Source organism: Melopsittacus undulatus, chromosome 10, assembly GCF_012275295.1.
Source record: "Melopsittacus undulatus isolate bMelUnd1 chromosome 10, bMelUnd1.mat.Z, whole genome shotgun sequence".
NCBI lineage: Eukaryota > Metazoa > Chordata > Aves > Psittaciformes > Psittaculidae > Melopsittacus > Melopsittacus undulatus.
This window is the reverse complement of record NC_047536.1, coordinates 26329087-26356597: the sequence shown is the minus strand read 5'-3', so window position 1 is coordinate 26356597 and position 27511 is coordinate 26329087. Positions and strand designations below refer to the sequence as shown.

Genomic DNA, 27511 nt, shown 5'->3' with positions numbered 1-27511 from the left:
CCTCCGGAAGTGTTTGTGTTGTGAGGAAGCGGACGCGGAAGCGGAAGCGCGGTGGGTGGAGGAGCAAGATGGGATGTGATGGTGGCACCATCCCCAAGCGCCATGAGCTGGTCAAGGGACCCCGCAAAGTCGAGAAGGTTCGAGGGAGCGGCGGGGAGTGCGGCCTAGTGAGCCTAGGCTCGGCCCGCGGCCTAGGAAGAGGCCCTCGGGTGGGGGGAGGGGGGTGGTGGTGTCTGGTGAACGCCGCCCGGCCTGCTGGGGTTGGCAGCGGGGGGGAAAGCGCTTGTCTGCGGGTACCGCCTCGGGGATTGCATCTGTGGCGCTAGTGGCAGCTATAGCGGAGATCTGTGTCTCTGCTGGAGGGCTTTCCGGGCACAGGGCATTCTGCCTTCACCTGCGGACGTGGTGTCTGATGGTATTACTTTTAATGGGTAGTTTAATAGTGTGGCCAGACCATGGGCCATTTCAGTATTCAATCTGCCTGCATTCGGAATGATTCTTGGGCTCTTTTGGGGGATGTTTTAGGGTAATGGCTGTACAGTGGCATCCCGTATGCGCGTAGGTGGGTGAAGGTTGGGGAAAATATCACAAGAAGCATTAGAAGGCTTAGATAAACTTCACGTGCTGGTGTAAAATAAGTAAGTAAAATCCTCTTTGTCTCCACACCAGGCTATTGGAGTAGCTGTGAGTCTCAGCCTTTCTTTTATAGCCTCATCTATTATAAAATTTGTGGATTTAGACTGGAGGATCAGGTAGCGGCCTGATACCCCCATATTTGCTTTTTGTTTTCTTATCTTGATCCTTACAGTGAGTGGATCTGGTAGATGACCCAGGCAGGGGGGAGATGCAGAATTAGAGAGAAGAGGGCAATGGAGAAGATGTGAAGAGCCAAAAGGAATAAAGAGGGAAAGGGACAGATGGAAGTGGCAAAAAATAAGAAAACTGAGTCAGATAAGGGAGATAGGTCCCCAGTTCATAATGCAGGAAAAGTTAATAGAGGTAAACTCTCAAAGCTGGTAATGAATTTTGCTAAAAAGCTTTGCTAAAGCTATTTAATGGGTAAGCTTTGAGTGTAGAAAGTAGGTTTGGTAAGATACTTGGGGATTTGATTAAAGCTCCAAGTGTTACTTGATTTTTATGGTTAAGTAATTTGCAAATACAAAAGCTATTTTTAAATCATGAGTATTGTTTTTTTTTCAGGCTGACAAAAATGCTGAATTGGTGGCAAAATGGCACTACTGTGCTCTGAGTCAGGAGAAGTTGCGTCGCCCAATTGTGGCCTGTGAGCTGGGCAGGTATGAATGTTTCCTTATAGACCACTGTAATAAAGGGTGCTAATTTATTATTGAAAGAATGTTATGAGAATCAAATATGTATACTATTTTTTTTTATGTTGCAGGTTGTATAATAAAGATGCCATCATTGAATTTTTGTTGGATAAGTCAGCTGATAAAGCTCCTATAAAAGCTGCATCACATATCAAGAGCATCAAGGTAAATAGGTTATGTCAAATAGTGAAGAGTGCTATGAAAGTTAAAACATGCGACAAAACCTGTTTGCTTGTCTTCTTAGTGTACACTAAAAGTGTTAAAAATAGCAAATTACACTAAAAAAGTCTTGAATGTTATTATGGCTTAAAAAATATTATTAAATAGCTTAAGACTTGCATTTTTATTTTTCAGAATGTAACAGAACTAAAGCTTGCAGATAATCCAGCTTGGAGTGGTGATAAAGAGAGTATAAAAGGTGACAAATATGATGACATGCAGTCTGCACGCTTTATATGTCCAGTGGTGGGATTGGAAATGAATGGAAGACATAGGTCAGTAATGAGGTTTCTGAATTTTGTTTTAAAAGTAATTTCTGTGCTAAACAGAATATAGAGCAGGTAAAAATGTTTGAATTAATAGTGTTGCAAATCACATACATGCTCAAGCCTTTGCGGGGAATATTTGCCTTCTTTTCAAAAGGGGGGAGTTGAGACTGCTAAGTGTTCTGTCCTTTCATATTCAAGAGGAAAGATAAAAAGTTAACTCTTTCCTAAATTAATTTATACATGCAATAAAGGAATACAGAGGGCAATGTTTGCAGAGAAAAAATGACTAAAAGTTGTTCAGGGGCTTTACTGTGTGCATCAACTGAAATTTTAGATGCTTAAAATGTATTTTTATTGTTTCTCTGTGGAAACGTGCTTAAATCTGAAAATCCCTGGAAGTTTTTAAAAATGACTTAAAGTATTATTTAATATTAAATAGAAGGTTTGGGAAAAAGATTTTACTTACATAAGAAATTGATAAAATTTTGTCTTTATAGATCAAAGGTCTGGTGCTGAAATCCTGTTTACTTCTTAGTATTTGATGTCCAAGATACCTTTTTGCATTAAAGGAGAGGAACACATATATACACATAATAGGGAGGGCTGGTTACGTGAGTGGGAGATAATAAACACTTGAGTCTATGTACTGGATTCTGTACTGTGAGGATGGTGAGTCACTGGCACAGGTTTCACAGAGAAGCTGTGGCTGCCCCATCCCTGGCAGTATTCAAGGCCAGGTTAGATGGGCCTTGGATCAACCTGCTCTAGTGGCAGGTGTCCCTGCCCATGGCAGGGGGTTGAAACTGGTTGAGCTTCAAGGTACCTTCTAACCCAAACCATCTCTGATTCTGTGACCTATATCAACCTATAACAAATGTACCGAAACATCTCAAAGAGCATTTGTCTTGCTAAGATCCACTTGAGAGATTGTCATAAACCCATGATGAGTTACACCGAGAAACAACAAAATATGTTGTGGTTTAATCTATTTAAAGATGCCAATACTTTGATTACGTGCAAGAATCTGTAAAGAAGTTAGCTGTGTCCTGCTAGCCCATTGCTATGTTGTTTCTGTGTTAAATCGGCACTGCACAGGGCTTCTTAAAAACAACTGTGTGTCGTCTTCTCTTTGAAGGTTTTGCTTCTTGAGAAACTGTGGCTGTGTGTTCTCTGAACGTGCTCTCAAAGAAATTAAATCAGAAGTTTGTCATAAGGTGAGTTTTTCATCAGCTTTAGTAGTAGGGTCACATCTGACCTCCACAGATAGATACACCGATACATACATAAATATGTATGTGTGTATACATATATATATGTACACAGTTGCATTCACACCCACTATTGTAAAGCTTGTTTTTTTAATCTGAATTTTGTTGAGGGATGGATGTAGCTTGATTATCCAATGCAGGATTTTGGTGCATAGGGACAATGCTAACCACCCAGGAGAACATGCTTTAGTCCACATTTCCTTTGAGCAAAGTTGAAGAGTCATTTTGTAGATTTTTGTATATACACTGATGATGTTCTCATTCTGCATTCATAACCAAAAAGGGATCAGAACTCTTCTAAATAGGATCATGGGGAGCTGGTTGCTGTGTGTTCTGGTAATTTAACTGTTTATATCTAAAGTTCTAATTAGCAGCATTCCCCCAACACATTCTATGTTTATACAGCAATGGGGCATATATAGTAAATGAACTGGAACTAATGAAGAAAAAAATAATAGTACATATGCTACAAATAGAATTTTTTAGATTAATAAATAGCATCCTCTTCTAATCCATGCTCTTTCAAAGCACAAAACCAGTAAATACAGAATGTTGGAATGTTGTAGATTGCCATACGCACGTTTTTACTGATCCTAACCACTGTATTTTAAGACTTGCAGTATCGTTTTTGAAGTGAAAAGCAACCTGAGATCCATGTGGGCTACATTCTAACTCTTTTCTTGACACCTTATGTCTGCCAGTGTGTGGCCAGATGCCCAGACCTAGGCGCCCCTGCCGCGTCTGTGGACATAGAGGCATTATGTGACTCCAGAGAGCAACACGATGAGAGTAGTTAAAAAAAGAATTTAACTACTGTATTTGCTTGTTTACACTGTGTTTTCAGTTCTTTCCAGCTAGCAGAATCTGTTTTCACTTCATCCCAGGGGATGAGGTTTATAGCGTGGCTATAAACTAGAGAAGTGTCAGTCCAAGAGCTGTGTGCCAGTCCTCCACTACAAGAAAGCTCTTTCAAAACAAGATATTCTTGTGTATTAATTTTGTCTGTGAGCCTACAGAGCACTCCTGATAGTCTGCTAAATTGTAAACAGCAAGTTTCCCAAAGGACTCTGTCAAACAGATGCTGTAGTGATGCAATGAAAATATCCATCAGAGAATACAAATACCCAGCAGCCCAAACAACAGTTCTGCTCATATACCTTAAACTAGATCATCTGAACAAGATAATGAGCATATATTTACATGCTACAAGGTGCATATCACAAAATGTTTTGCTTTGTGAAACTAGGTTGCTCCCTTTGCAGGCTGTCTGGCGTTGCTCGTGAGAATGCTTACTACTTTGTGGGAAGCCCCACAGACCAGACAGTTTTCTCACTGCTCAGTTTTCTCCTCAGGATTTTTTCTGTTGCAGCTCATACAAGAAATAGAGAAATCTGTTTGCCCAGTGATATGCAGGTCACAAAATAAGTGTTCAGGAAAAAACTGAATTCATATAAACATTTAGTCTTGTTCAAGGAAATGGAAAACCGAGATGAAGAATTCAGCATTTCCATAGACTAGATTTGAAAGGATTTATGGAGTCTAGGTACAGGGAGGATGGAGGAGTCCTTCTATTGGAGTTCTCTTTCAAAAAAAACCACATTTTGCCTCCATAGAAACTTACATAAAGAGCTGACAATATTAAATACATGTATTTATCTGCTTTACTGGAATTGTTAAAAAGACTGTGCTGGTACTAGGGCATGGCACAAGAATGTGAGAGGAAACTGTCATGGATGGAAGACTTTTCGTAAGGCAACTGTAATTGTGTGAGGCCTTTTTCTAAGTGACTTACCTCCCTTGGAAGTAAACTGTTCTTTCTCGCTTCACATCTTAAGTAGCTGTATACTGAAGGATTCAAGTTAAAAAAAATTAGTGTGAAACCCTAAGGCAAGCAAACAGTCAGACACTGTAGCGGTGTTGAGGGAGGCTTTTTAGGGTCTTGCCAAAATACTAAATTCCCTGGCAAAAGACTTTTTGAAAGAGCAATGAGAATGTTTTTATGGTATTTTATGTTGAAGAGCAAGCTTGTTAGATGAAGTAAGTGCTTGGGACAAATTCTGAAGCTTCTATTTAGACTGAAAAAGAGCTTTTTCTAAAACACAGCAGCTTATGAATAGAAAGAAAATATGGAATACCTGTTTACACAGAAGTGTAGTTTGTTCAAGCCATGTTTTTGAGGTTTTGTACAGTAAGAAGAAAAAATGTTAACACTGTACCAAGTCACATGCTAAAATGTGCAGGACAGGACTTCCAATCAGCAGAAAGGGGAACAGCTTTGATTCCAGGTAAGAGTTTGGTGCTCTGCACAAAAGCCCTGCACAGAAGCCCTGAAAATCAGTAGTTTTCTGCTGCCTATTGCTTCCTATTCTTCAGGAAGAATTACATGGGACATGGCAATTGAAACTTGTACTTTTGAATAGGACATTCTTACCTATTGTTAATTCTCCAACAGACTACTAAATGAAAAGAACAAGCAAGACTGTTTCTACTCGTTCTTTTTGTGTTTGATGGGATCTTGAGGATTGTAAGATAGTGCTAATCTCTGTTGGTCCAAATCACTCTGGGGCCCAAAGTGATTAAATGTTCTAATTGCCTTCTTTTTCTTCCATGGGCTATCTTTGGTGCCTGCTTGTTTGGAAGTTGCTATTTGACAAAGTTATGCTTGTAGAAATGATGCAGTAAAAGAAGTGCCTAGGAGTGTATGGCATCTATTTAACCTCATATTTTGGGGTTCAAAAAAGGCACTGTTGCCAATTGTTAGTGTTGAGTCCCCTGTCTAAGAAGTTATGATTGCTGTTATAGTATGCTAGAGGTAGTTTGAAGATGGGACAGTGGTTATTGAATCTCCCTTTGGGGAGTCACTCTGGAAGTTAAGGACAAGATTACATTTTAAAATATTAATTCCTTACATCACTTGAAATTGATTTTAGAATTGTTTTCGGATTCAACGGACCCTTAATACACACTTGAAATAGTACCCTAACTATTAAAGTCTGCCATATAAAACAATCATGTGTTTTACTTACATACAGAGCTATTGAACATGTGTTTTTTGAAACAGAAATTATGTATTCATCTTTCAGATAGTTAATGTGTGTGCAGTATGTTACAGAGCACAGTGTTTCCTTGCACAAAGTCACTTTGACACTGCTCTTAGATCAACAGTCACCAAAAGTTAGTAAACATTGGCTGCTGAGATCTAAAAGTTGGTTGATTTACTCATAACACCTGCAGAACTCTGAATGATTTTTATATATGTTTAAATACTTTCAGCTTTTGACAGTTTTATTACTTACTTTGTTTACCATTGTTAGAAGTAAAAAATATCTCAAGACTATAATGTGGTCATGGTCAGTCAGTTTAATGTGTAGAATACTGCTTCTTAATGATTGAGAATGGGGTGGTTCAATTATGAATTTCCGAGGGGTTTGTATATGTAAAATTCTGTCTAAGATACAAAATCCTTTAGGAAAAGTGGATCACTCTCCAGTGTGGTTGGATTGATCTGGGCAAAGTCATACCTAAATTATATTTTAAGAAGGCTATTTGTGCAGATGTTTTTTTCCCAGTTTGACTTGTTCAGTTTCGGCAAAACAAGCCGAAAACAAAAGCACCTTGTTACTGACTTTATCCTAATTCAGTTCAGAAGTGATACACAACAATTGTTCTGTGTGATGATGATGAAAGATAAAAGCTAGATACTGCATTTGCTGCACTTTAGAAGACTACATGGAGTGGATTAATGCTGGCAGTGCCCTTCTGTGGGTTGGGAGTGGTTTGGAGATTAATTATGAATATTGCTATGATTAATACATGCCAGAGACCCATTAGCTTCACTAATGGTTTTCGCAGGGGCTCTCCACAAGCTCAGTGTGAGCATGCTGCCTGGCTCTTTTTTTGCCTTTCTTTTTTATCCCTTGTATTTCCTGGCATAAAAAAGGCATCTGCAGCAGTATTTAGCAACAGAATGGATCCTGAATTATACATGAAACTGAGTACAGGCCTTTGGGTTGAGATTACAAGTTTTTGTAACTAACTAGATTTATTTATTCTGGATAAATAGAGAGACCAGATGGGCTTTCTTTAGGTTAAAGTTCATTTGAAAGAAATTTATGTTTCTGGGAAATTCGTGTGGGAAAATGAGCAGTGCAGTTCCAGGAACCTGGGAATAAGTTTGTAGTAAGAAGCTTTCATGTTCTATTGCTGGGTTATTTGTTGATTCATTTAATTTTTTGGAAAAATGCTTTATATGTAAGTCAGTTTTCATGTAAAAATTGACTGATGTTTTGTATGCATGTTGAAGCTTACATCTAAATTGCTCCTAGACATGTATTAATAACTTGTATTTTCTAATCAAGTGAGCTTATAAGTAACAGGCTATATTTTATTAGTTACCATCAGAGTTCAAGCAAAATAACTAGTAGTTTATTTGGGTTTGCTGGAATGATACTTTCATCTGCATTCTTGCCAAAATACTTGTAAAGGGAGATGAACAGTTTGAAACAACTTGTCACAATTCAGGTTTCTCCTAGTCTCTTTCTGTCAGTATCTCCTAACTAAGGACCTTTGGAGACAGGGTGTAGAGATGGTTTTATAAGACTTTCAATCCTGTGGAAGAGTTGTCATATTGTAGAAAAGACCACCACCTATATCATTTCTGTTTCCTTATATTCCCCAATCTTTTTGGCTTGGTGTCCTGACTAGTCTTGAAGAGGCAGGAGCAGCTCTTGCCTGGAAAAGGGCTGATCCTTGTTCATTACTGTTCCCTGGTTATGCCTGTGTTGTATATTGAAAAACACTTCCTTAGTATAGACCAGCAAGTGCTGCCTTTGGTCTGCATAAGGTTTGGGAAATGAGATGCTTGTCCCAATTGCTGCTAGGTGTTATCTCCAGTTGTTGCAGAATTGTTGCAAGGTCAGGGAAGTTTGATTTCCTTCAGGTACACTGGGATTGAAAGATGGCTTTCACTCCATTTTTCTTTGTTCCCTGGGCTCAACTTTCCTATGTCTACTTGCCCTAAGCCCCTGCCGAGCTTCCAAAACAGGGACTTAAAAGGATCACAGGATCTCTACTACTGTTCCTGGCACACCCCCCCTTTACATTAGGAGTAAGCCTGACTAGGGCAGGAGCGATGTTGCCATGCTACACAATGAAATTAGAGATGCAGCTGGCCATGGAAAAAAGGAAAAAAGACGGGAGAGAGAGACACAAACCAACAAAAAATCCTCAGTGAAATAGGCTGTATCTGAAACTGGCTGTCACTTGCATATCTACAAGCTCTGAAATTTTAGTTACTCAGAATAATCTGTTTCATAATGCATACAATAAACATGACTTTAATTTGTCCTTTTCTTTTATCTTTGTTCAGTCTTGCACCTATTGTTTTCATACTGGTTAGTCCTTTTTTTGCCAAGGACATAAGGAACACGTATTTTTCCACTTAAATGTGTCACTTAAAGGATTACGAACTTCCCCCTTGTCTTTAGTAAATTATAGATTCAGACATCTCATTTTCTTTGAGAATTAACCCATTAATTGTGGCTGTTTATCTTACTGTAATAAATAAAAACTGTTTATTTCACTGGCAAGCTGGTAGTACGGTATTGTACTTACACTGTGATGCACAGAGTAAAGTCTATGGCTAAGAATGTTAACATTTCTGTCAGTATTTTGAGCACTTGATTAGATGTTAGTTAAGCTCAAACGTTCAGCTTCATGTTGAAGTAGTTCTCTTCCTGAAAACGCCAGTGATCTTCTATGGGGACTTCTGCCTGGTGCAATACTTTAAGCCTGTAGCGTCTCTCTAGGCAGTCCATAACAAGTGGGTATGTTGCAGGCTCAAATTTGTTGGCAAACAGATGAGGTGACTCTATAATCCACTGCAAATCCCCTAGTCCATAGACACAAATGTCTCTGATGTAATGACCTGCAAAGACAAATTGAAGTTATCTGAAAGCAGCAGAAAGCTGAACAGAATAATAATATTGCTCTGTAGTGTTATTAAAAAAACTTACTTTTTGATTTCACATAGAGCATCACTAAAATATATCTGTAGGGTAATGCTAGATCTTAAACATAGAAGCAAGGGTTTGCTTTTGTATTTTACACAAATGGGTACGTTACTTTCAGCTTTGCTTAATACTGTGTTTCATAGTTGAACATGCTGAAGTTCTGATCTACTTCTGTTTGGATACCTGTTTAACCATGCAGTACTTTACTGTGCTGAGTTGAGACAGTTAAACATTTTGTGGTTTTGCATGTGGTCAGCACTGTTCTTTATTATTGTTCAAATTGAAGATTTAATCCAATGTTGATGAAAATGCCTGGCAGACATGCCTGTCAGAAAAACCCTTATCCTGCACTGAAAACCGATAGGTCAAGTTAATGCATTGGTAATCGGAGGTTGAAAGAAAGTTGTCAGCATATGGATACTGTGACAGTCTTTACAAGAATATATCAGAAGCTATTTAGATTGGATACACTGGAGTAAGGTGACTTTCAGTTTTATTTGATACTTCCAAAATGACTTATATATGACTGGTGAAGCACATTTAATACCCTGTTTAAAGCATGTGTAATTTGCCATTAATGCTGGTCAGTGAGTCAAATTTGATTTAATTACTGAAATTCACATTACCTTTGCAGCCTTTGTGTATGGTTCCTTCTTGATCTTTCCATTTAATGGCTCGTATGTTTCCTTCCCAGTCTGCATGTGGTGTAGCTCCTGGAGCATCTTTAAAAACATAAAGTTCTGATAAGATTTCTTTCTACTTATCAGAGGGAAAATTCTCACTGCTGAAGACTTAACTGCAGTCATGTTCAGTATCTATTTACAGATATTTGCATCATACAAACAGGCATCATTCTTAGTTTTATGAATTTTAATTCCTTGAGAACATGAGCTTTCATGTAACAAAACCCCGTCTTTTTTAACCAACATTATTGTAGGTAACGGTCTGCACCTTAAGTAGTACTTTTCTGGAATCAAGCTTTGTTTCTTGGCTGTCAGATGTGACTTTTTGAAAGGGCAGCATCAAGGCTGAAGAAATTACCATGTTTATGCAATGTGACTCAGTTAGGCAGTGTTGTTAAGCTCTGAATTGGAGCTCACTAGCTCTCAGTATCAGAGGCCTTACAGTGCTGTTGCTCCAGGGGTTATGCATAGTGGAAATAACATACATCTTACCATTTAAACGATTCAGTGTGACCCAGTAGTGTTCATCCGGGCTGTACGTGTCTCTTGACCATTCAAGCAAATCTTTTGCACGTACATCAGTCAGTGTAAACTCTACAAACTCTTTAGTGAGTATGTAGTAGGCACTACCAAAATATATAGTCAAATTATATGGAGGTTTAGCTTTTGTATTCTTTGTTGGATACACGTATGACATTCCAGAATGTACATACTCCTTGTAACTAATCTGTGTCCTGTATTTCATATGAAGTGGTTGAACTACCCCAGGAGTCATATTTTTACCATTCCATTTACTTTTGATGTATTGTATAATGTCTTTGTTTGTTTTAATGGGATAATCTTGCCCACACAGATTAATAACATAATTCCACTGAATTTTGGAATGAACTAGATCTCTCATGCAGTTAATATCAGCTTGTAATCTTGAAAATCCTCCATAAACAACATTTTCTCTTTTTGAGGAAAGAAAAATATTTTCAAAACAATTGACGATGTTTTGTACAGCAGCTTTATAATCCTGTGATGACTTCTCATCAACATGTATGCAGTAAATATTCTGAGGCATATAAATAGCTCTTAACAGCTTTACAAACATTTCCAGCTCCTTGTGAATTGTAATAATGTATGCCAAGGAGAAATTCCCTTCTTCATCTGACAGTGGTCTTGTGATAAAATGCAGAGTCTTCAAAACCACAGAGCAGTTGCATGGAGTCTGAATGCAGCTGAGTGTTTTAGATTGGTAGGTATTCTGACAAGAGTTTCCAATTTTAAAAGCAGCAGTTTTCCCTGCAAAAAGAGCTGAACAAAGCTCATCCGGGTAAAACCCACACTCTGCTATATTTGCATTAAATTTTTGTTCATTTGACCCTTCAGAAAGTGTATCCTTCAGGTAGATGAAAGTGTAGATGAACATGCAGACAGCAATGCACAGTAAAAATCCTGATTTTGTTGCATCAAGTGGGTTCATCTTTTATTTTCCGGATACTGTCTTCTCATTGTAGTTGAATTAAGTGTTCAGGTTATCTGAAGGGACAAGTGAGATAGAAAGAGGGAGAGAACCTTTTATTATTTATTAATAGATGACATGTTAGTGATGTATCTAAATGTTGAGATTACTCTTTCCAGTTACTGGGAGGAGCTCTCTGTGCCCATGCTCATGCTGGAGTGTACTCAGCCCTTGGATATGGTACTTGCAGAGCCATGAAGCAGTCTTTCTAGGACAAACAAAATTATCCAAGGAACCCAAAATGGCTTTTTATGGTTCATTAGTTGATCACAGAGGAGGACTAATTCATTGGATATAGCCTTCTCCTCTGAGGCCAGGTATGTGTCAGTGGGTGAGTCCAGTGCTGAAGGTTGGTCAAGGTCTAGCTTTACAATAGGGCAGATGTGTGAACACTGTGTGCTGGGGGATAGCTGCTGCTGAGATTTCCTGAAGGCCTAGGAAACCTCAAGTTCTCTCAGAGGACCAGAATTAAATAAATTAATTCAGCAGAAAATTTATTAAACAAGCAAAAGGAAGAGACAAAAATGTAATCCACAAAATACACTTGGTTTTATCTTTATGCAGGCAGCAAATGAGAGTTTTTTTTTCTCTGCCATCTTTGTGTTAGTGCTTTGGAAAACAGAACATGCAGACAGTCATTTCTTATTTTTAGCATGTGTGCATATCGAGAGTTAAGTGCATCACTGACAGGCTTAGCATTGAGATAACTGTAGTTTACATCAGTATAGGCACAGGAGTTTTTCCATTGTGATTTTTTTTCCCTCACGTTTACCTTACTGAAAGTCAGAAGAATGAGAGTGCGGCAGTTCTAAATCCCACAGCAATTACATGGAAGCTTTATCCTCGAAGCATTTGGTATAGAACTTCCTAGAGAAAATACCAGGGGTGGAGGAGGAAAGGTTCATCAACTGCCATTAATCATGAGAGTTAAATTAAGACATTATTTTTCTTTTTTCAGTGAATTTATTTAATAAAATTTGTATTTCACCTGTAAATATTTCATGCTTTGCAGCTATCAACATCACAACATACTTGGTTTTACATAGGGAGAGAGAACAATCTGTGTTTATGAAGAATGCTGTTGTGGTTAGAAGGCTCTAGGGTTTTCATTAGAAAGAAGATGATAATTCTTCTAATGAAAACTTAGTATACCTCAGTCTTAGAAGCTTTAAAATAAAGACGGCATTTTAGTGTAAGTAGTAGAAATGAGACACAGAGTTCAAAAAGCATAAAGGATACAGAGTTTGAACCAAGAGAATGGTTACTCTATATTACCACAATTTTAAAATCTTATTAGGCTGTTGGGAAAAAATGTATTTATTTAATTGTCCTTACTGGTGTGCACTGGATTTCATGCTGAAAGAATGCCTCTTTTCCACTTAGGATTCCAGAAAGTGAAGTTGAATGTTACGTGGAGGGTTCATCCATTTTGCTTGTGTGTTCTGTCAGTAGTGCTCATCAGTCTGTGTTGGATGAATAGGCCAAAGAAAAACATTAGGAAATCAGGTCCCAGAAGAATATGTTTTTCTTCATGGCTCCCAAGGGATGCATTTACTGGGTAAACAAGCTTCAGCAAATCAAATTCATGTCAACCTTTTGGTATTGTGCAGAAAGGAGGAGAAAAGGAATGCCACCCAAAGGTGAAAGCCAGGGGTTTGCAGTAAAAATGAAGTACGCCAGTGCTGTAGCCTGCTACCAGCTGACTGCTGGAGCCAAGAATAGATTTGCATATGGCCATGACGTACCTAGTGGCAGAAGTTGGGAAGAGGGAGTGTTTGTTAGGGAAGCACAGATTTTCATGGAGTCAGAAAAACTAATTACAGGAGGAGCATTGAGGCTGCTCTGAATTAATGAATGTGATGAGATACCTATGGTATGTCACAGGGAATGTTCATTCTGGACTTAAAAATTACACTGAAGGCACTGGGCAGCTGCAGAAATAACTGGGACTTTATACCTGCTTAGAATATAGAACATCTGTACATGATGATGTACATGAGCATGCTCATCAGGTTTTTTCCTTAAATACATCTTTGTGGACAGGTTGCAGAGGATAGTTCCCTAGGCAATCAAGCCTAGATTTTTTTTATTACCCTTCAGGAAATAGCTTCCAGGGATGTTTCAGGTTGTTAAGTGTTTACTTACTGAATTTTTCCTATTGAACCATGAGGCATCGAGAAGCTGTATTTTACATGGCAGCATGAAAGTACACAAACACCCTGATATCAGGTAGGAAGATGTAATTCCTTCTCCAGTGTTAATATGTTTCTGGAGAATGACTAAATGATGAAGCCTTCCCTACGAGAATGGAACTTGACATCTTTTAGCTTCAAGATATATTATAGAATGAAAGCATTGATTTTCTGTTAAGATTTTATCAGATCTAGAGCTAGAATTGGTGCTGTTAGTCCAGTTGCATTTGAAAATTGCCACTTAAAAGAATCCTTTAGCCCCTATGCTGTTGTCTCCTGTCAAGGACTACACTGCTGTATTTCTTCCTGCCCTTGAAGAGCAAGATGTCATGCTGTTGAGAAGATCCACTGTCCAGACATAACCCAGTCTGTGATATTGTGCCTTTTAAATTTTATTATGCAAGAGTGCCATTATAGGTATTGTTACCAGAATGTCTTTGAAACTCAACCTTTTCTGTGTTACAGACATTTTCTAAATCTGGAGGGTGAAGTTGTCTTAATTTTTAGAAGTGCTGCGAGTAATGTTTGACACTGTAGGGATTTTCAAGCAACTTTGTGGTTGCTGTTACGGATATTACTTAACAGAAAATTGTTGTTGTAAGCCTAAGCTCTTCCATCTCAATTAAATAGGTAAATTGGAGAAAAGCAGAATTACGTTTATGCCTGAAAAGAAGCCTGTGAAACATCATCTCAGTTAATCCAGACCACATTAGCTATGTACTTTGCTCTGCAGTTCACAGTAGCAAATCATTTTACATTTTGCAGTTTCTTCTTGCCATAGTGTTTTGAACTGCATCATTTCACCTCTAAATACTTTATTTTGTCTGTACTCTTTGTATTTGCTTAATATTAAAGCTTAGATTAAAATGTAAGCTTTGTATTTGCTTAATATTAAAGCTTAGTTTAAAATGTAGTTCATATAACTTCGTAATTCAGTGAACCAAACAATTTAGGAGTACATCACCTTTTTAAAAAAATGGTTAAAAGGTACTAACTCCTCCTCCCCAGTTTTTATGTCTGTTTTTTGTCTGAAAGAGGTTTTTGCAGGCATTAGTATATACATTTTGCGAAGGGGTGAATACTAATTCAGTCCTTTAAAATCTAAATGTTAAAAATTAGCGCTTTTAACTGCTTTTTACTTTGCATTTTTGCTTCAGCCTGGGGAAGTGTGCTGAGCCTGCTTCTGGGTTGTGATATATCAAGTAAAACAAAATTTCTTCATCAAACCTAATTAACACTGCCTTAGAAATGTAACATTATTCCCTAAAAATACTGTATTGGTGTTTACTGGTATATACTCAACAGATTTATAGAGTTTTTTCCTGTCATTGGTTTTTTTTCGTTGTGTATTTGACTGTATAACAGTTCCAAACAAATACTATGAAAGCTATTTAAACCCTTGAGTTAGAGGGTATAAAAATGAAATTGAACAGAGCATAACAAATATTCCTAAAAGTATTGTGATTTTTATAATGCAAACAGCAGCAGTAGTAATGACTTCCATCATACAGTACCTCTGTGACCAAGTAAAAAAGAAATTAAGTATAGCCTTATGTCAGAGTTGAGTATTTTAAGTGAAATAATTAAATATTTCGATAAATATAATAATTAAATATTTTGAAGTGAAAATACTTGCTGCTTTACAAAAAATAAAAATGTGTTTTCATAGAGGAATAGTAGAAATCTGAAGCCCTACAATCTAATTTATCCAGTCTTACCTTGTATGAAATTAGCCAGGAGACGGCAGCATCATAAAAATAAATAGAGAGTCCCATTGTCCTTCAGCAGAATTCAGATGGTGTTCTTCATTCTGTCGCTTGTGTGGAGATCTGGTGTAAGTGAAAGGGGTTAAACATTAACAGGAATGTTTTCATTTAGGGCTTCATCTGGCTTCCCGCAATGCTTAGCATATTTATTCTGCAGTAATGCTGTTTGGCTTCAGAAATGTCCTCTGCTTCACAGTAATGAGTGAAAACTTTAGCTTCTCTAAATTCTGTTGCCACTCTTTCTTAGACAGCCTTTAAAGGACCAAAATCAGACTTTCAAATATGTAGAGTACATTGCTGATGATTATAAATAGTATTGCCTTACCTCAGAGGCTTTAACCTCTGCACTGCTAACCGAGCATGCTGGCTGATGAGAACTGGGAAAGAAACAACCCTCTTCTCCTCCTCCTCCTCCTCCCCCGAGTTCTTAACTGTTTGCCTGCTGAAACTTTCCAATTTGCAACAAATAAATATAACAAAGAAATGCCTCTGGTAATTTCTAGTAGTTGGAAGCTTAAAAGATAAATGCCTCATTCTGAAACAGAATAATACTACTTTTATAAAGATTTTTAGTAAGTGAAAAGCTTTTAATAAGTGAAAAGTTAGCATCTGAAATTTGCTGGAATTGGGAAGGTCTGGGGTTCTGGAAGCATGTAAGAAGGCTGGTGTATTTTGGACATGTTCTGATAAAAATAGCGTGTTGGTCAGAAATAGAGAGAAAACCTCGAAGTAAATTAAGGCACAGCTGCAGGTGTGGCAGTTACAACATTATCATTGACTCTCAGGGAAGGTCTGTGAATAGAGGCTTTTGCTTGGACAAAGTTTTTGTAGGAGGTGCTACAACTGCTGCATGAAAGTTTGCGTTCTGTGAATTAGTGTGTAGGAGACTTTCCACTTCTCCCAAGTTATCATTTATTCTTTGGCTCATTGCATGTCTGAGTAGGGTGGCAATGTCAAAAATTGTGTTTGTCAAATACTGTACTACGGTAAACATCTAGATATACAAACATACTTGCCTGCTTATTTGTATTTAGACTGGAGTAGTCATGGATGGAAGTACATCTTAAATGCTGTACCAAAAAACTCCCAAATTCACTGTCAAAAGTAGTTTACCTCAAAAGATGAGGTACAGTTATTGTCTTATGTAGCTGAAACTTAAGAGACAAATGTAAACTTTAGAATTCAGGAAATCATTTTAAACTAAGATTTCATTATTACTAACAAAAGTCATATGTTTTATTCTCTGAGAAAGGTAAGAAACTATCCTACCAGATTGAAATGACTTGAAATTTAGGTCTTTATTATTTGAAAAAGTAATTTAGCTATCTCTTTTACTAGTTTAAAAGATTATATTTATGTTAAAGCTAATATCTCCTTTACAGCTCATAATACCTTGAATCTTATAAGTTTATGTCTTTGGGTTGTTTTCTGGTTTTTGGTGGGGTTTTTTTAAAATTGATACTCTGTGTGTGTGGATGTGTATACACATGGGATATGTAGGGTATGTACATTTATGACTATCAGACTTCAGAGACTTCTTGATCGTATTTGCACAACCTTTAATTCCTTGATGCAAGCATGTTAAGACATTTAGATATAAAAAATTTTGAATGCACTTTTATAATTGGACTCTGGAAGGCCTTTTAGACAAAATCCTTGCTGCTTGTTCAGCATCTTCAGATAACATCCTACTCTTCTTCAATTACAGATCGAATCTTGCATTCAGATCTGCAAGCTGCTGGTCTAATGCTTTTGTCCATTCCTGAGTAGTTTCCAAGTTCAGCCTCATTTAGAAATGTCTTCTACTAAGGTGCTACAAAAACATCAAGGAACTACAGCAAGTACCTTCCTATGTAGTTAATGTCCCAATATAAACAAGGTACAGCAAGGGAGATGCTGTGATATCAAACATACACCCCAGAAGACTTTAACCTGAAGGAGCAATCTTTCTAAATTTGCAAAGCTGACCACTTGTGTTCAGATTCATTTTGAAATGAATTTAAATACATTTTCAAATACATATTTAAATTTAAATATATTTTAAAATACATTTGAATAAAGGTTTTCATCACCGCAGGCTGCAGTCAAAGCACTGTCCCTGTGTCCTTTCATTTGTTTAATTCCTACTGCAAACTTTTGTTTAGAAAGCAGAAGAGCAGTGACAGAGGCAGGATTATTAACTGATCTTCCAGATTAACAGAAGGCTTCTGGATTTAACAAAATAAAAAAAAAAAAAAAAAAAGGAAAAGAAATTGAGATCTTAGAAAACATTAGAGTCAATGTACTGGCTTCACCAACTGATCAAAAATGTGCACAGTGAAACGTTTGTGTCTTCAGCCAGAAAGCAAATGGGGAATTACATGAACCACATTACATGCATGATCCAGATTAATTACAAATATTCTTTGAAACTTGGCAGAGTTTAGTAGATCAGATGACTGACAGTGAGATGGCAAGGCTGGGTTAATAAATAATGGTGCTGTATGACCCCTTTTCATCCCCAGAGTAATTTAAAACATAATTTTCAAAATAGAAGAAAAGTCCAGACAAACCAGGTTTTGCTGTCTACTGTTGGGGAGAAAAATTCCCTCGTGCTGTCTGCTCGACATGGAGGAATAACACCTTTGTCATTGTTCCTTATCAATGTAAAGAAACTGCTCCTGTCAGTTGTTACTCCTTGTGTTGAAAGACAAATTCATGGCATAACACTTAGGTCTTCATGAAATGCATTCATAACTAAAACATTTCAAAGTAATTTAGTGTTTTGGTTTTACCTATGGGGTTCAGCAAATTGAGTAGGTTGTAGATAGGAGTACTTTGTTTAATCTAGTCACTGTACATTTCGTGCTAGTAAGACAAGGAACCTACAGATGGAAAACACACAATGGGACCTTTCCTTTAGAAGAAAAATAATAATAATTAAAAGTGTTGGTACTGATAATGAAATAAATTTGCAATTTTTGTTATTAATGGAATAGAGCTTTGGACAAGAACAAAATACTGTCCTATATATTTTTCTTTTAGAGTTTGTTGTGCAGATTGATATGTGAGCTGCCTTTAAATTGGTTATCAAAAGTTCACAATTCACTAGTAAGATGAGTATTTGCTCTACTTTTTAAGAAGTGGAATTCTGCCAATTGGTATTATTTTGCTCTGTGGTAAAATCAACTGAGATTTTCCCTTTGACGTTTTTAAGTGAGAAGATGTATTAGACTGTATTAAAATAGAAAGAACTATTGGAAAAGATACAGTGGCAAGTGGAAGAGCTGGAGATCTCCTTGGAGAGCTTAAGCACAGTATTAATTCTAGCAAAGGTCAGCCAGCATACAGACCTTAAAAGTAATACTGGTTTTGTCCTTTTTTTTCCCTTTAAGTGTGGTGTTCCCTTTCAAGAGGAAGATGTGATTATCCTTAATGGCAATAAAGAAGATGTGGAAGTATTGAAGAAAAGAATGGAGGATAGAAGACTTAAAAGTAAATTAGAAAAGGTAATATTTTTATATGTGGTTTAAAACAAAACTGAAACAGTTCTTGCCTTTAATGCAGTCTGCTCTCAGATTGCATAGTTTTGTTAACCTTTATGCAAATGGAAGGATTTACTCTGAGCTGTGTTGTACTTCACTGCTGCTCTTTAAAGTAATAGAATTGTGAGTGTATTTTGCTAATAGCTTATTGAAGTTCTATGTACTGAAACTGTCTTGAATAGCAAGCGGTGTGTAGTGCTCTGAAGATCACAGAATTCAATGCCAGCTATGCTTCAGGTCTTGAAACAAAGAGAGCTTGTAGTAGTTAATTCTACTAATGAGCAAAATCTTAAGCTGATGGCAGTTTATTAGTTGTTTGATCTCAAAGTATCCTCTGAGGCCAATATCAGAAACAGTACTGGGGTATGTGGATTCCTGGTCTGATTCTGTAAGACCACTGTTGGGAACTTTCTGCATGCTCTGTGGTTCTTGCAGTCCTGGGTGATTACTTGTGATGCTACTTCCTGCCACAATGTCATGGTCTTTGCATTTATTTTTGGTTTCAATAAAGTTGCCAATCTACTCAATGCTCTACTGTGTACTACTCTGTGAAGTAGTAGTTGTTTTGGGGTACTGTACTGTCAAATGAAAGTTCTGCATAAGGGACTTTTTTTGACATTTTTGTGTTGTTCTGAGCTGGCATTGCTGCTCTGGAGGATGACAGAGCAAGCAAAAACTCAGTGTTGACTAAGTCCAGAGTGCAGACAGATTTGGTTGAATCTCAAGAGCATGAATCTGACACTTTCAGCCACAGAGACTTTAGATGAAGGTCAATCATCTCATCCCTGTTACTGCACTTTATTTTGCCTTCCTGTAGGATTAGATGGCACACAAATGTTTTCCTAGATTGTTTTGAGACGTGTTTAATTTCCTGTGAGCGCATAATTCCTTCTCATCATAGGGTCTTTATACATCAATACACCATCATTGGGCCTGGGCAATACGACAAAAGAATGGTTACCCATACAAATCCTGCTATTCTTTTTCCTCTGTGTTTATAGCCTCTGCATTTAGTATCCTATAGCTTTTTGCATAAAAGCAGTACTGTAAACCTTTGCTGTCTCTTCAGATGTTTGTGGGGGTTTTATTCCCAGTACTTTATAATTAAATGTTTGAAAGAATTTTACAGATAATTTGATGATAGAATATTGGAGATCTGTGTAGATGAGTAATCAGCCCCCAAAGCAGTGGTTGGTTGCACTCAGTTTTCATTAGGAAGGTAGCCCTGACAAAGCACTGGTAGCTTTGGTTCAAGTAAATTGGAATAGTCTGAAAGCTGGAACAAAGCTTACACACAACAAAGAAGTACCACCTAAGTGCGGTGTCCAACTGTCTTTTACAGTGTTGGCATGGTCACCTGTGGCAGACAGAAGGAAATCGTGCTTTGGGCTGTATATGCCTTGGGTGAATATGCAAATATTTTGTGGTTTTTTAGTGGAGGCTTACAGTACAGGCAGGTACAGTATTTGCAGATCTCTCAGCAGGTGTCTTACATTTCATCCTCATGTTCTCATGATATTTTGCAATTCTGCCCTGCCTTGCTGCACAAGCTGATGCTTTTGCAGCCAGAACCAGTCTTCTCTGCTGTCACTGGCACTATTCACTTTAATCTAAGATCTGTGAGCTGCAGTCCTGAAGAAAGAAGTTTCCTGAAGGAAAGACAGTTTCTAGTTTTGGGTCTGTTGACACTGCTGTTCAGGTATCTTCCTCTGTTCCTTTTGGCAAGGAGAGAAAGGGGACCAACTGTATTTGGAGCATGAAGTACAAACTCCTTTCAGTCATACTCATGACGCAAATTATAAGGAAGACACAGCTTGCACTAGTGTAAAAATTTATTCAAGCTCAACTATGTCATATTATAATGAAATACATATATATTACTTCTATATAATATATATGCATACATATTTTTAAAATCTCATAATTCAGGTGCCAGCTACTGAAGGTAACTTTTCTTTGTAAAGCACTCTGAAAGAGGTTTTTCATGTGCACTGGAGGACCAGGAGATCAAAGTTCGCTTTTAGAATAGCAACCCTCTGCCACCACCTTCTGGCTAAGCTTTGCAGCAACGTGTGGTATAGCATTTTTTTCCCCTCAAGCATTAACCGTATTCTTGGCAGCATGAGTTTTGCTGATTTTTAGAAGACACTTAAATTTATTTATTCTCTTTGAGTTTGTGCAGCTTTCTTGACATGTGTACACCATTCTGAATGTGTACAGTCATCTTTTGTAATAACAGTGCCAATGACTGCTTTAACACATCTTTCTTTTTCAGCTTGGCATTTATGTCATCAAAGCCATTAATAGGATTCTTGTTGCTGTTGTTTGGGGGTTTGTGTGCTTTAATCTGGACAAATATAAATTAACTTGGAAAATCTGGTCCCCAGATGCTTTTAAAAATTTCGGATTAACTCTGCATCTTCCCAGGCAGTCCTGCAACAAAGGCCCCAGTTACTGAAAGTTACCAAGGAGGAATTCTTGTGTTAACTAAATGAAATTAGGTGGATATGAGATACAGGAATATTCTGGTTTTGTGTTTTGTTTTTATTTTTAATTGAAAAAATTGTTGAATCACAGAATGGTTTGGGTTGAAAAAGACCTTAAGATCATGTAGTTCCAACCCCCCTGCCACAACCAGGGATGCCTCACAATAGACCGTGTCACCCAGCCTGATCTTGGACACTGCCAAGGATGGCGCATTTACCACTTCTTTAGGTAACCTGTTCCAGTGCCTCAGCACCCTTGCAATAAAGAACTTCTTGCTTTTATCTGACCTGAACTTCCCATTTCAGTTTGAACCCATCACCCTTGTTCTATTGCTACAGTTCCTGATGAAGATTCTCTCCCCAGCATCCTTGTAGCCCCCTTCAGATACTGGAAGGCTGCTCTGAGGTCTCCTTGCAGCTTCTCCAGGTTGAACAGCCCCAATTTTCTCAGCCTGTCTGCATATGGGAGGTGCTCCAGCCCCTGATCATTCTTGTGGCCTCCTCTGGACTTGTTCCAGCAGCTCCATGTCCTTCTTATGTTGTTGTTTCCAATTAACTGTTCTGTTTAATGTCATGCGATTTACTGTCCTGCCATGTGGGTTCAGAGTATCAGATTACCTTAATGATAACACCCTCCCCTGCAAAGCATACAAAGCAAAATACTGTATCCAGACAGTTTAGTTTTGGCCTGCAGAATGTTCTTTAAGGTAACTTCAAGATTCCCAAGGTTATTATTTTTTCGTATAGAAATAATACCAAAAGTGTGGATCAGTATGGTGGAAGGAAAATTTCCAATGTGTAAGACATAAAAATGTAACACCTGAAGTTCTGTGTCTATCAAGGACAAGTTTGGAATTGTATATTCTTTTGGTACATTACCAGATTTCTGTTTGTGTTGTTTCAGAAATCAAAGAAATCCAAGTCAGCAGAATCAGCTTCTCAGCAAGGTACTGCTGAAGGTAAAGTCACAGCTCTGAATTCTGTGCAGCCTTCTGAGTTGTGAAGCAGATTCATGATCTCTTTTGGTTTTGTTTTTTTTTCATAGCTTCTCCAGGTCCATCAAAGGCTAAGGATGGAAAGGACTGTGTCAGTTCCAGTTCTGGGGAAAAGAGGCAGGTTACCATCACGAAAAGTTCAGGTTGGTGTTTCTTCTTTAATCTAAATTTGAAAAACCAGGGAAAACAAATAGTTTTGCTTTGAAAAAAAAAAACAACACTGCAGGAGAGATCCTTCTCTGGCTATTTTGTACCATAGTTTTGAGAAGCTACCCTCTCACTTCTTTTATTTTTTATCTTCCTCAGTAATAAAAGGTCAACTCTTGTCTTCAAGGGAGCCATGATGTCATGGCTCAGTTTTCCAAAGAACCCCCTCTTTCAAAAGTCTGTCCTGAAAGTGTGCCTTTCCAAGCTGAAGTAGGAAGTTGCCTCGTGAATATGCACAAATCTCCTTGTTCAATAGAAAGTGTACTCAGTTTAAGTCTTTGTTAGAGCTTTGCTTTAAAATCTGTGGAATCTCCAACACTGACTGCAGAAAGTGTATAATGGCTGCTGTTTGTCTGGTTTTCCTTATTCTACACAGTTTGCCTTTGTCCCAGCTGCTGTCATCCATCCTATACTCTGAGTATGTAATTCACAGAGTAGGGACTGACTTCTTGTCATAGTTCTAAAACAACAGGATCTCTGCTCATGCTTGTGACTGGCAAGTGCTGTAGTGATGCAGATAACTAATAAAAATAATAAATACTTTTCACCACAGTGTATTTTTTTTTTCACTCTGAAACCTGCCAGATCTTGTTTATGTCATTCCAATATTGCTTTAAATTGGTGGGAACCAACTTGAATAAATGAGATTAGAGATTCTTACTTGCACAGTGATATAGTCAAGGGTTTGGTATATCTGTTTTTTTAGCTAGGAGGTAGCGTGAGGAGAACTGGTAGTTTTTCTGAAGTGCAAGTGGTCAAGAAATCTGTTACGGTAGTTTATTTCAGTAAAGTGTATTAAAATGTCCCACACTAACAGCTTGACCTTTAGTCCTCCATTTTAGCAGTGGAGTGCAACTTTGGGATGTAGTGATAGATCTATGGCACCTCATGCAGCTATGAGTAAACTCTGCAGTCTTTTAGTCCAGAGAATGGTGCCCCCTCTCTATGATATTACAGAAATTATGTCATTTAATGTCTCCAGTGTTTTCATTCAGAACTACAGGAATGGGTACATTTTTAAAGTCAATATGAGCTTTCCATGTGGAGTATTCAGTCATGTATGTAACAGGCACAGAAAAATTCAGTTTGAAGAAACTAAGAATATTTAAACAATGAACTGTAGATAAACTATGTGAGCAGCTGGGGGAATTTCCATCAGAAATGCCTTACCTGCCCCCTTCTGTCGGTTCTTATGAAGGATACACTTCTAAGAATATTGCATTCCAGATTATCTAGAAACTTAGTAATTCTAATAATAGTTTATGTATCTTTGTCTTCCAAGAGTGTAGAAGAAAACAGACACCTTTTGAAATGTCAGGTAGTTTATGTTTCTGGCAGCAGTTATCTTGGCCAGCAAGAGGTTAAGAGGAGAGAAGGGAAAATAAAGGAAAATCTGTGGATTGAGGAATGCCAGTAGCATAGGAATTAATTTGTGAACATGGCACCCTAAGGTTTCTGGACTTGCAGCATGCATATTCATTCTTTCAAACCCAGTATTTGGTAATTCTTTCCAGACAATTGTTTGTGGCATTAAAAGCAGCATTCTCCAAAAATAAAAAGGGTCTGATCTATGATGGTTCAGGATTGCACATACAATTCTTGTGATTCCATGCAGAAATAAGAGATAAATGTGTTTTCAGACAGGCTCCCTACTAGCTCCTTACATGCTGTTGTGCCAGAGTTGAAGTTGAGTTTCTGCAGACTTTTATGTTTTCATTTCTTTGTACAAGAGATGGCATGTTCTTTTTAAAATAGTCCTTCAACTTTGGAAAAGATTAAATAGTTGTTAAGAAAGAGGTTGGGGGAGCGGGGCTGTAGCAATAGATATAATACACTGAGAGAGATTATATCAGAAACAGAGGGATGGGCATTTTCCTATCCCAAATATGAAATTATGCAGGCCATTGTTATTGGTCATAAATGACTCTGCAAAGAATAAAGGGAGGAGATAGATTCCCTGGGGACAGTATGTCACAAGTTTAGCTTTTGTCATTTGATAGCTAATTTCTAAATAATACTTCAGGGTGGTGGAATACTTTCATGTTTCTTAAGACAACAGTTCAGAGCCATTTTTCATGTAGAGGGATAAATGTCAATACTGAATTACAGTGCAAGGGATTTACACAAGTAGGAAAGAATTCCTCCCTCTCCAAGATTTCTAAATGCATTTTGAGCATAAATTCTAAAAGCTGTGAACATATTTGGTGTTGAGTGCAGTTATGGGATATATTTGCAATAGCCCTGAAAAATGTATATACTTAATCTCTGTGCACATTATTTTTTAATACTTTTTTCCATCATTATTTAAATACTTTTATCAGTTGTCAGCTTTTAAGACTGCTTTGTTCTTCTCCTTTTTCTCTATCAGATAATGGAAATTCATCTGTCCCAGGAAAAGTCAATAAGGCTTCTGCTACTACTACGAAGAGATCCATTGCGGACAGTGAGAAGTCTGAGGCATACAAATCTATTTTTACATCGCACAGCTCAGCGAAACGTTCAAAGGAAGAGTGTTCCAATTGGGTTACTCACACAGCATACTGCTTCTGAAATAATGATGAGCCTGATCGTAACATTCATTACTGCTTTTCTTCCCTAAGGCTTTTGCTGTAACTGATACAGAACTTTTGTTGTAATCTGATGCTATCTGGGATTATGCAGTTTGTAAGCTGTTTATAAAGTTATGGATAACTAACAAACTTGCGTTAGTTGCAGCTTCTATTAAATAAGTAGATCGCTAGAATCCATGCTGTATCAGCAGATGTTATTCTAAAATGGATCATTTGCACATAAATTTTTCTTCTCCCAGCTGGATGCTGTCATTCTGACTCACAGTAGCTAGTGTCCTCAGTAGTAAGAGTCAGGGGAGGAGAATCTGCCTACTGTCTTCTTCTGTTATAATAGAATCAAGAAATGATTTGGGTTGGAAGGGACTTTAAAGATCATCCTGTTCCAACTGCCTGCCATGGGCAGCAACATCTTTGTCTGTAGACCAGGTTGCTCAAAGCCCCATCCAGCTAAGCCTTTAACAACTTCTTCAGGCAACCTGTTCCTCGCCACCCTCAGAGGAAACAATTCCTTCCTCATATTTGATATTTGCTGCAACTGTAATTATAGTTTTCAGTGTATTAGTACAGAAATTAACATTTTTTGGAACTTTCTGACAGCTAACTTGGTAGAGCTAGTAAGTTTTTTAAAGGTTCTATAAGTATTTACAAGTAATTTGCCTTTTGATGGAGTACATGAATGGATAATAATGAACCTGTTTGTACAGCATTCTTCTTGTATGTGTTGTTGTAGGCTGTTTTTAATAACCAAGTATTCCCTTGTAAATCGTTATCTATAAAGATGAGCCTGCGATAGCTTTCTGGGTTTTCCCCAGAAAGGTTTTGAGGGTTTTCTTTTGGGTGTGTGTTTTAAGGTTAGAATTACCAGGTGTGAGCTTTCTTTTTTCAGAGGATCAGAATACAATGGAACAAACTTATGAGTTTCCTTACTTTTCTGCTGAAACAGTAAGGTTCTGTGTAACTCTGAGGAGCAATTTGCCATTTTGAATTTAGCAGCTTACATGAAAATACAAGCATTTGCACAGGGTGAGAGAGAAATGAGTAGTGACAGAACAGGAACAGGCAGATCTTAACTGGCTTTTTAGGGAGAAACAAGTGGGCACCAGTGTCAGGGGAATCAAATCCACTGGTGACTGATGGAGGGAACCGTGCCAGGCTGAATTAGCTTTTGCAAACGTTTCTCTTGCAGTTTGCAGGCAACTGAAATGTGGTGCTTTCAGATCTGTAGCACACATTTCTGACATAAAACTCTTACCAGGAAGCAACGACTGCTTATTACAGGAAGATGCTAGGTGTAGTAGTCGGTCATTTTTGCTTTGATATTTATACTTTTGATCCCTGTGATGTTGATTTAAATGAAACTTGCTCTTGTTTTGTGACCATAATGCTTCGTGTTCAGTTGAATTGATAGACAATTGCTTATTTGGTTAGTGCTACAACAGAATAACTTTTTATGGGCTTTCCTTTGCCCCTTGTATTCTTAGCTATTTTCCAAAGACAGGAATTCTTTTAAAATGTTAATGTTCCATAGCAGTTCCATAGCAGCTGAATATTTGAATCCAGTAATAACAACATGAAATGACCAGAGGGAGGAATGGAACCCTTTCACCTTCTTCTCTTCCTCTGTTAAAATATGATTTTATAATCTTGGCACAAACTAACCAGAAGAGAAATGCAGAAAGTAGGAGGCTTGTAAAACCACTGCATGATGTTACATTGTTACCTTGTGTGTGAAAATGATTCATTATCCTCATAATTTATGTTTAACATTGTCCCCATTTCTAATTGGCAATAGTGAATTGCAGATTCAAATGCTGTGTTTACAGTTGTGTAGGTGGTCTCCATGATTCAGGTGTGTTGAATGAAACTGCTAGGGTTTTATTATTATTTTGATAAGTATAATTAAAAATTGGCTTGTTGCAGAATTTGTATGATGGCAAGCAGTTTTGGTTTCCGATGATGGGAATGCCTATATACATGACATCAAACAGTTTGAGGTTTACTTGAGCTTCCAGGAAGCAGTCAACCATGGTTTGTATGCATGTCTAATAATCAGCTTTGTTCTCCTTGTTCTGTATTCTTTTCTACTTCATTATTAACCTTTATTAGTTGTTAGTTACAGGTAATGAAATTACTACACTAAAAGATGTACTGTAGTAAGGCCTTCATTTGCAGTCTAATTCTGTTTTGACAATACATGTTAAAGTCCTATTAGTGCTTTATAGGAATGCATTATTCTTCTATTTAAATCAGTTGTAAATCCTAAGAGGAATTAACTTAATTCTTGTGATCAAGCTATCACTTTGCTAAAGAATACAACACATCATATTATGCAGTTTTGTTTCCCTTTTCTTGATAATGTGTTAGGCAAAGTCCATCCTGCCAGCTTGGGAACAGATTTTCCTGTTCGTTGAGGCAGGAAATAATTGTGACTTCTTTCTTTCAATCTGACTGGCTCATCTATTAAAATAAGTTCATGACTACCATAA

At 37.6% G+C, this 27511-nt stretch overlaps 2 protein-coding genes across 4 annotated transcripts; one reads left to right on the top strand and one right to left on the bottom strand.

The window, feature by feature from the left end:
- RTF2 (replication termination factor 2) lies at positions 1 to 27511 on the top strand. Of its 2 annotated transcripts, none has more exons than XM_031047629.2 (9): positions 1 to 137; positions 1201 to 1295; positions 1400 to 1493; positions 1683 to 1822; positions 2952 to 3030; positions 18618 to 18731; positions 22158 to 22200; positions 22299 to 22391; positions 24824 to 27511. In XM_031047629.2, exons 1-9 carry the CDS (start codon positions 69 to 71, stop codon positions 25003 to 25005), a joined length of 909 nt encoding a protein of 302 aa, XP_030903489.1. In that variant the 5' UTR covers positions 1 to 68; the 3' UTR covers positions 25006 to 27511. The 2 variants fall into 2 exon arrangements, with proteins under 2 accessions (XP_030903489.1, XP_005147615.1); XM_005147558.3 differs by having other exon boundaries at positions 22158 to 22212.
- Positions 8217 to 15626, bottom strand: LOC101881643 (beta-1,3-galactosyl-O-glycosyl-glycoprotein beta-1,6-N-acetylglucosaminyltransferase 7). 2 transcript variants are annotated; one of them, XM_031047628.2, is made up of 7 exons: positions 15569 to 15626; positions 15196 to 15306; positions 12621 to 12748; positions 12058 to 12152; positions 10271 to 11302; positions 9722 to 9817; positions 8217 to 9010 (listed from the first exon to the last, which is right to left on the bottom strand). In XM_031047628.2, the coding sequence occupies exons 5-7, from the start codon at positions 11244 to 11246 to the stop codon at positions 8784 to 8786; spliced, it is 1299 nt and encodes a 432-aa protein (XP_030903488.2). In that variant the 5' UTR covers positions 11247 to 11302; positions 12058 to 12152; positions 12621 to 12748; positions 15196 to 15306; positions 15569 to 15626; the 3' UTR covers positions 8217 to 8783. The 2 variants fall into 2 exon arrangements, with proteins under 2 accessions (XP_030903488.2, XP_012984112.2); XM_013128658.3 differs by lacking the exon at positions 12058 to 12152 and having other exon boundaries at positions 8784 to 9010.

What these genes read in the sequence shown, in the direction of transcription:
- RTF2 (XM_005147558.3), top strand. Translation starts at nt 69, where the DNA reads ATGGGATGTGATGGTGGCACCATCCCCAAGCGCCATGAGCTGGTCAAG. An exon ending in CACATATCAAGAGCATCAAG is followed by an intron (nt 1,494 to 1,682) that starts GTAAATAGGTTA and finishes TTTATTTTTCAG; the next exon opens with AATGTAACAGAACTAAAGCT. An exon ending in AATCAGAAGTTTGTCATAAG is followed by an intron (nt 3,031 to 18,617) that starts GTGAGTTTTTCA and finishes TTTCCCTTTAAG; the next exon opens with TGTGGTGTTCCCTTTCAAGA.
- LOC101881643 (XM_031047628.2), bottom strand. Translation starts at nt 11,246, where the DNA reads ATGAACCCACTTGATGCAACAAAATCAGGATTTTTACTGTGCATTGCT. An exon ending in CACACTGAATCGTTTAAATG is followed by an intron (nt 9,818 to 10,270) that starts GTAAGATGTATG and finishes ATGTTTTTAAAG; the next exon opens with ATGCTCCAGGAGCTACACCA. An exon ending in CATACACAAAGGCTGCAAAG is followed by an intron (nt 9,011 to 9,721) that starts GTAATGTGAATT and finishes TTGTCTTTGCAG; the next exon opens with GTCATTACATCAGAGACATT.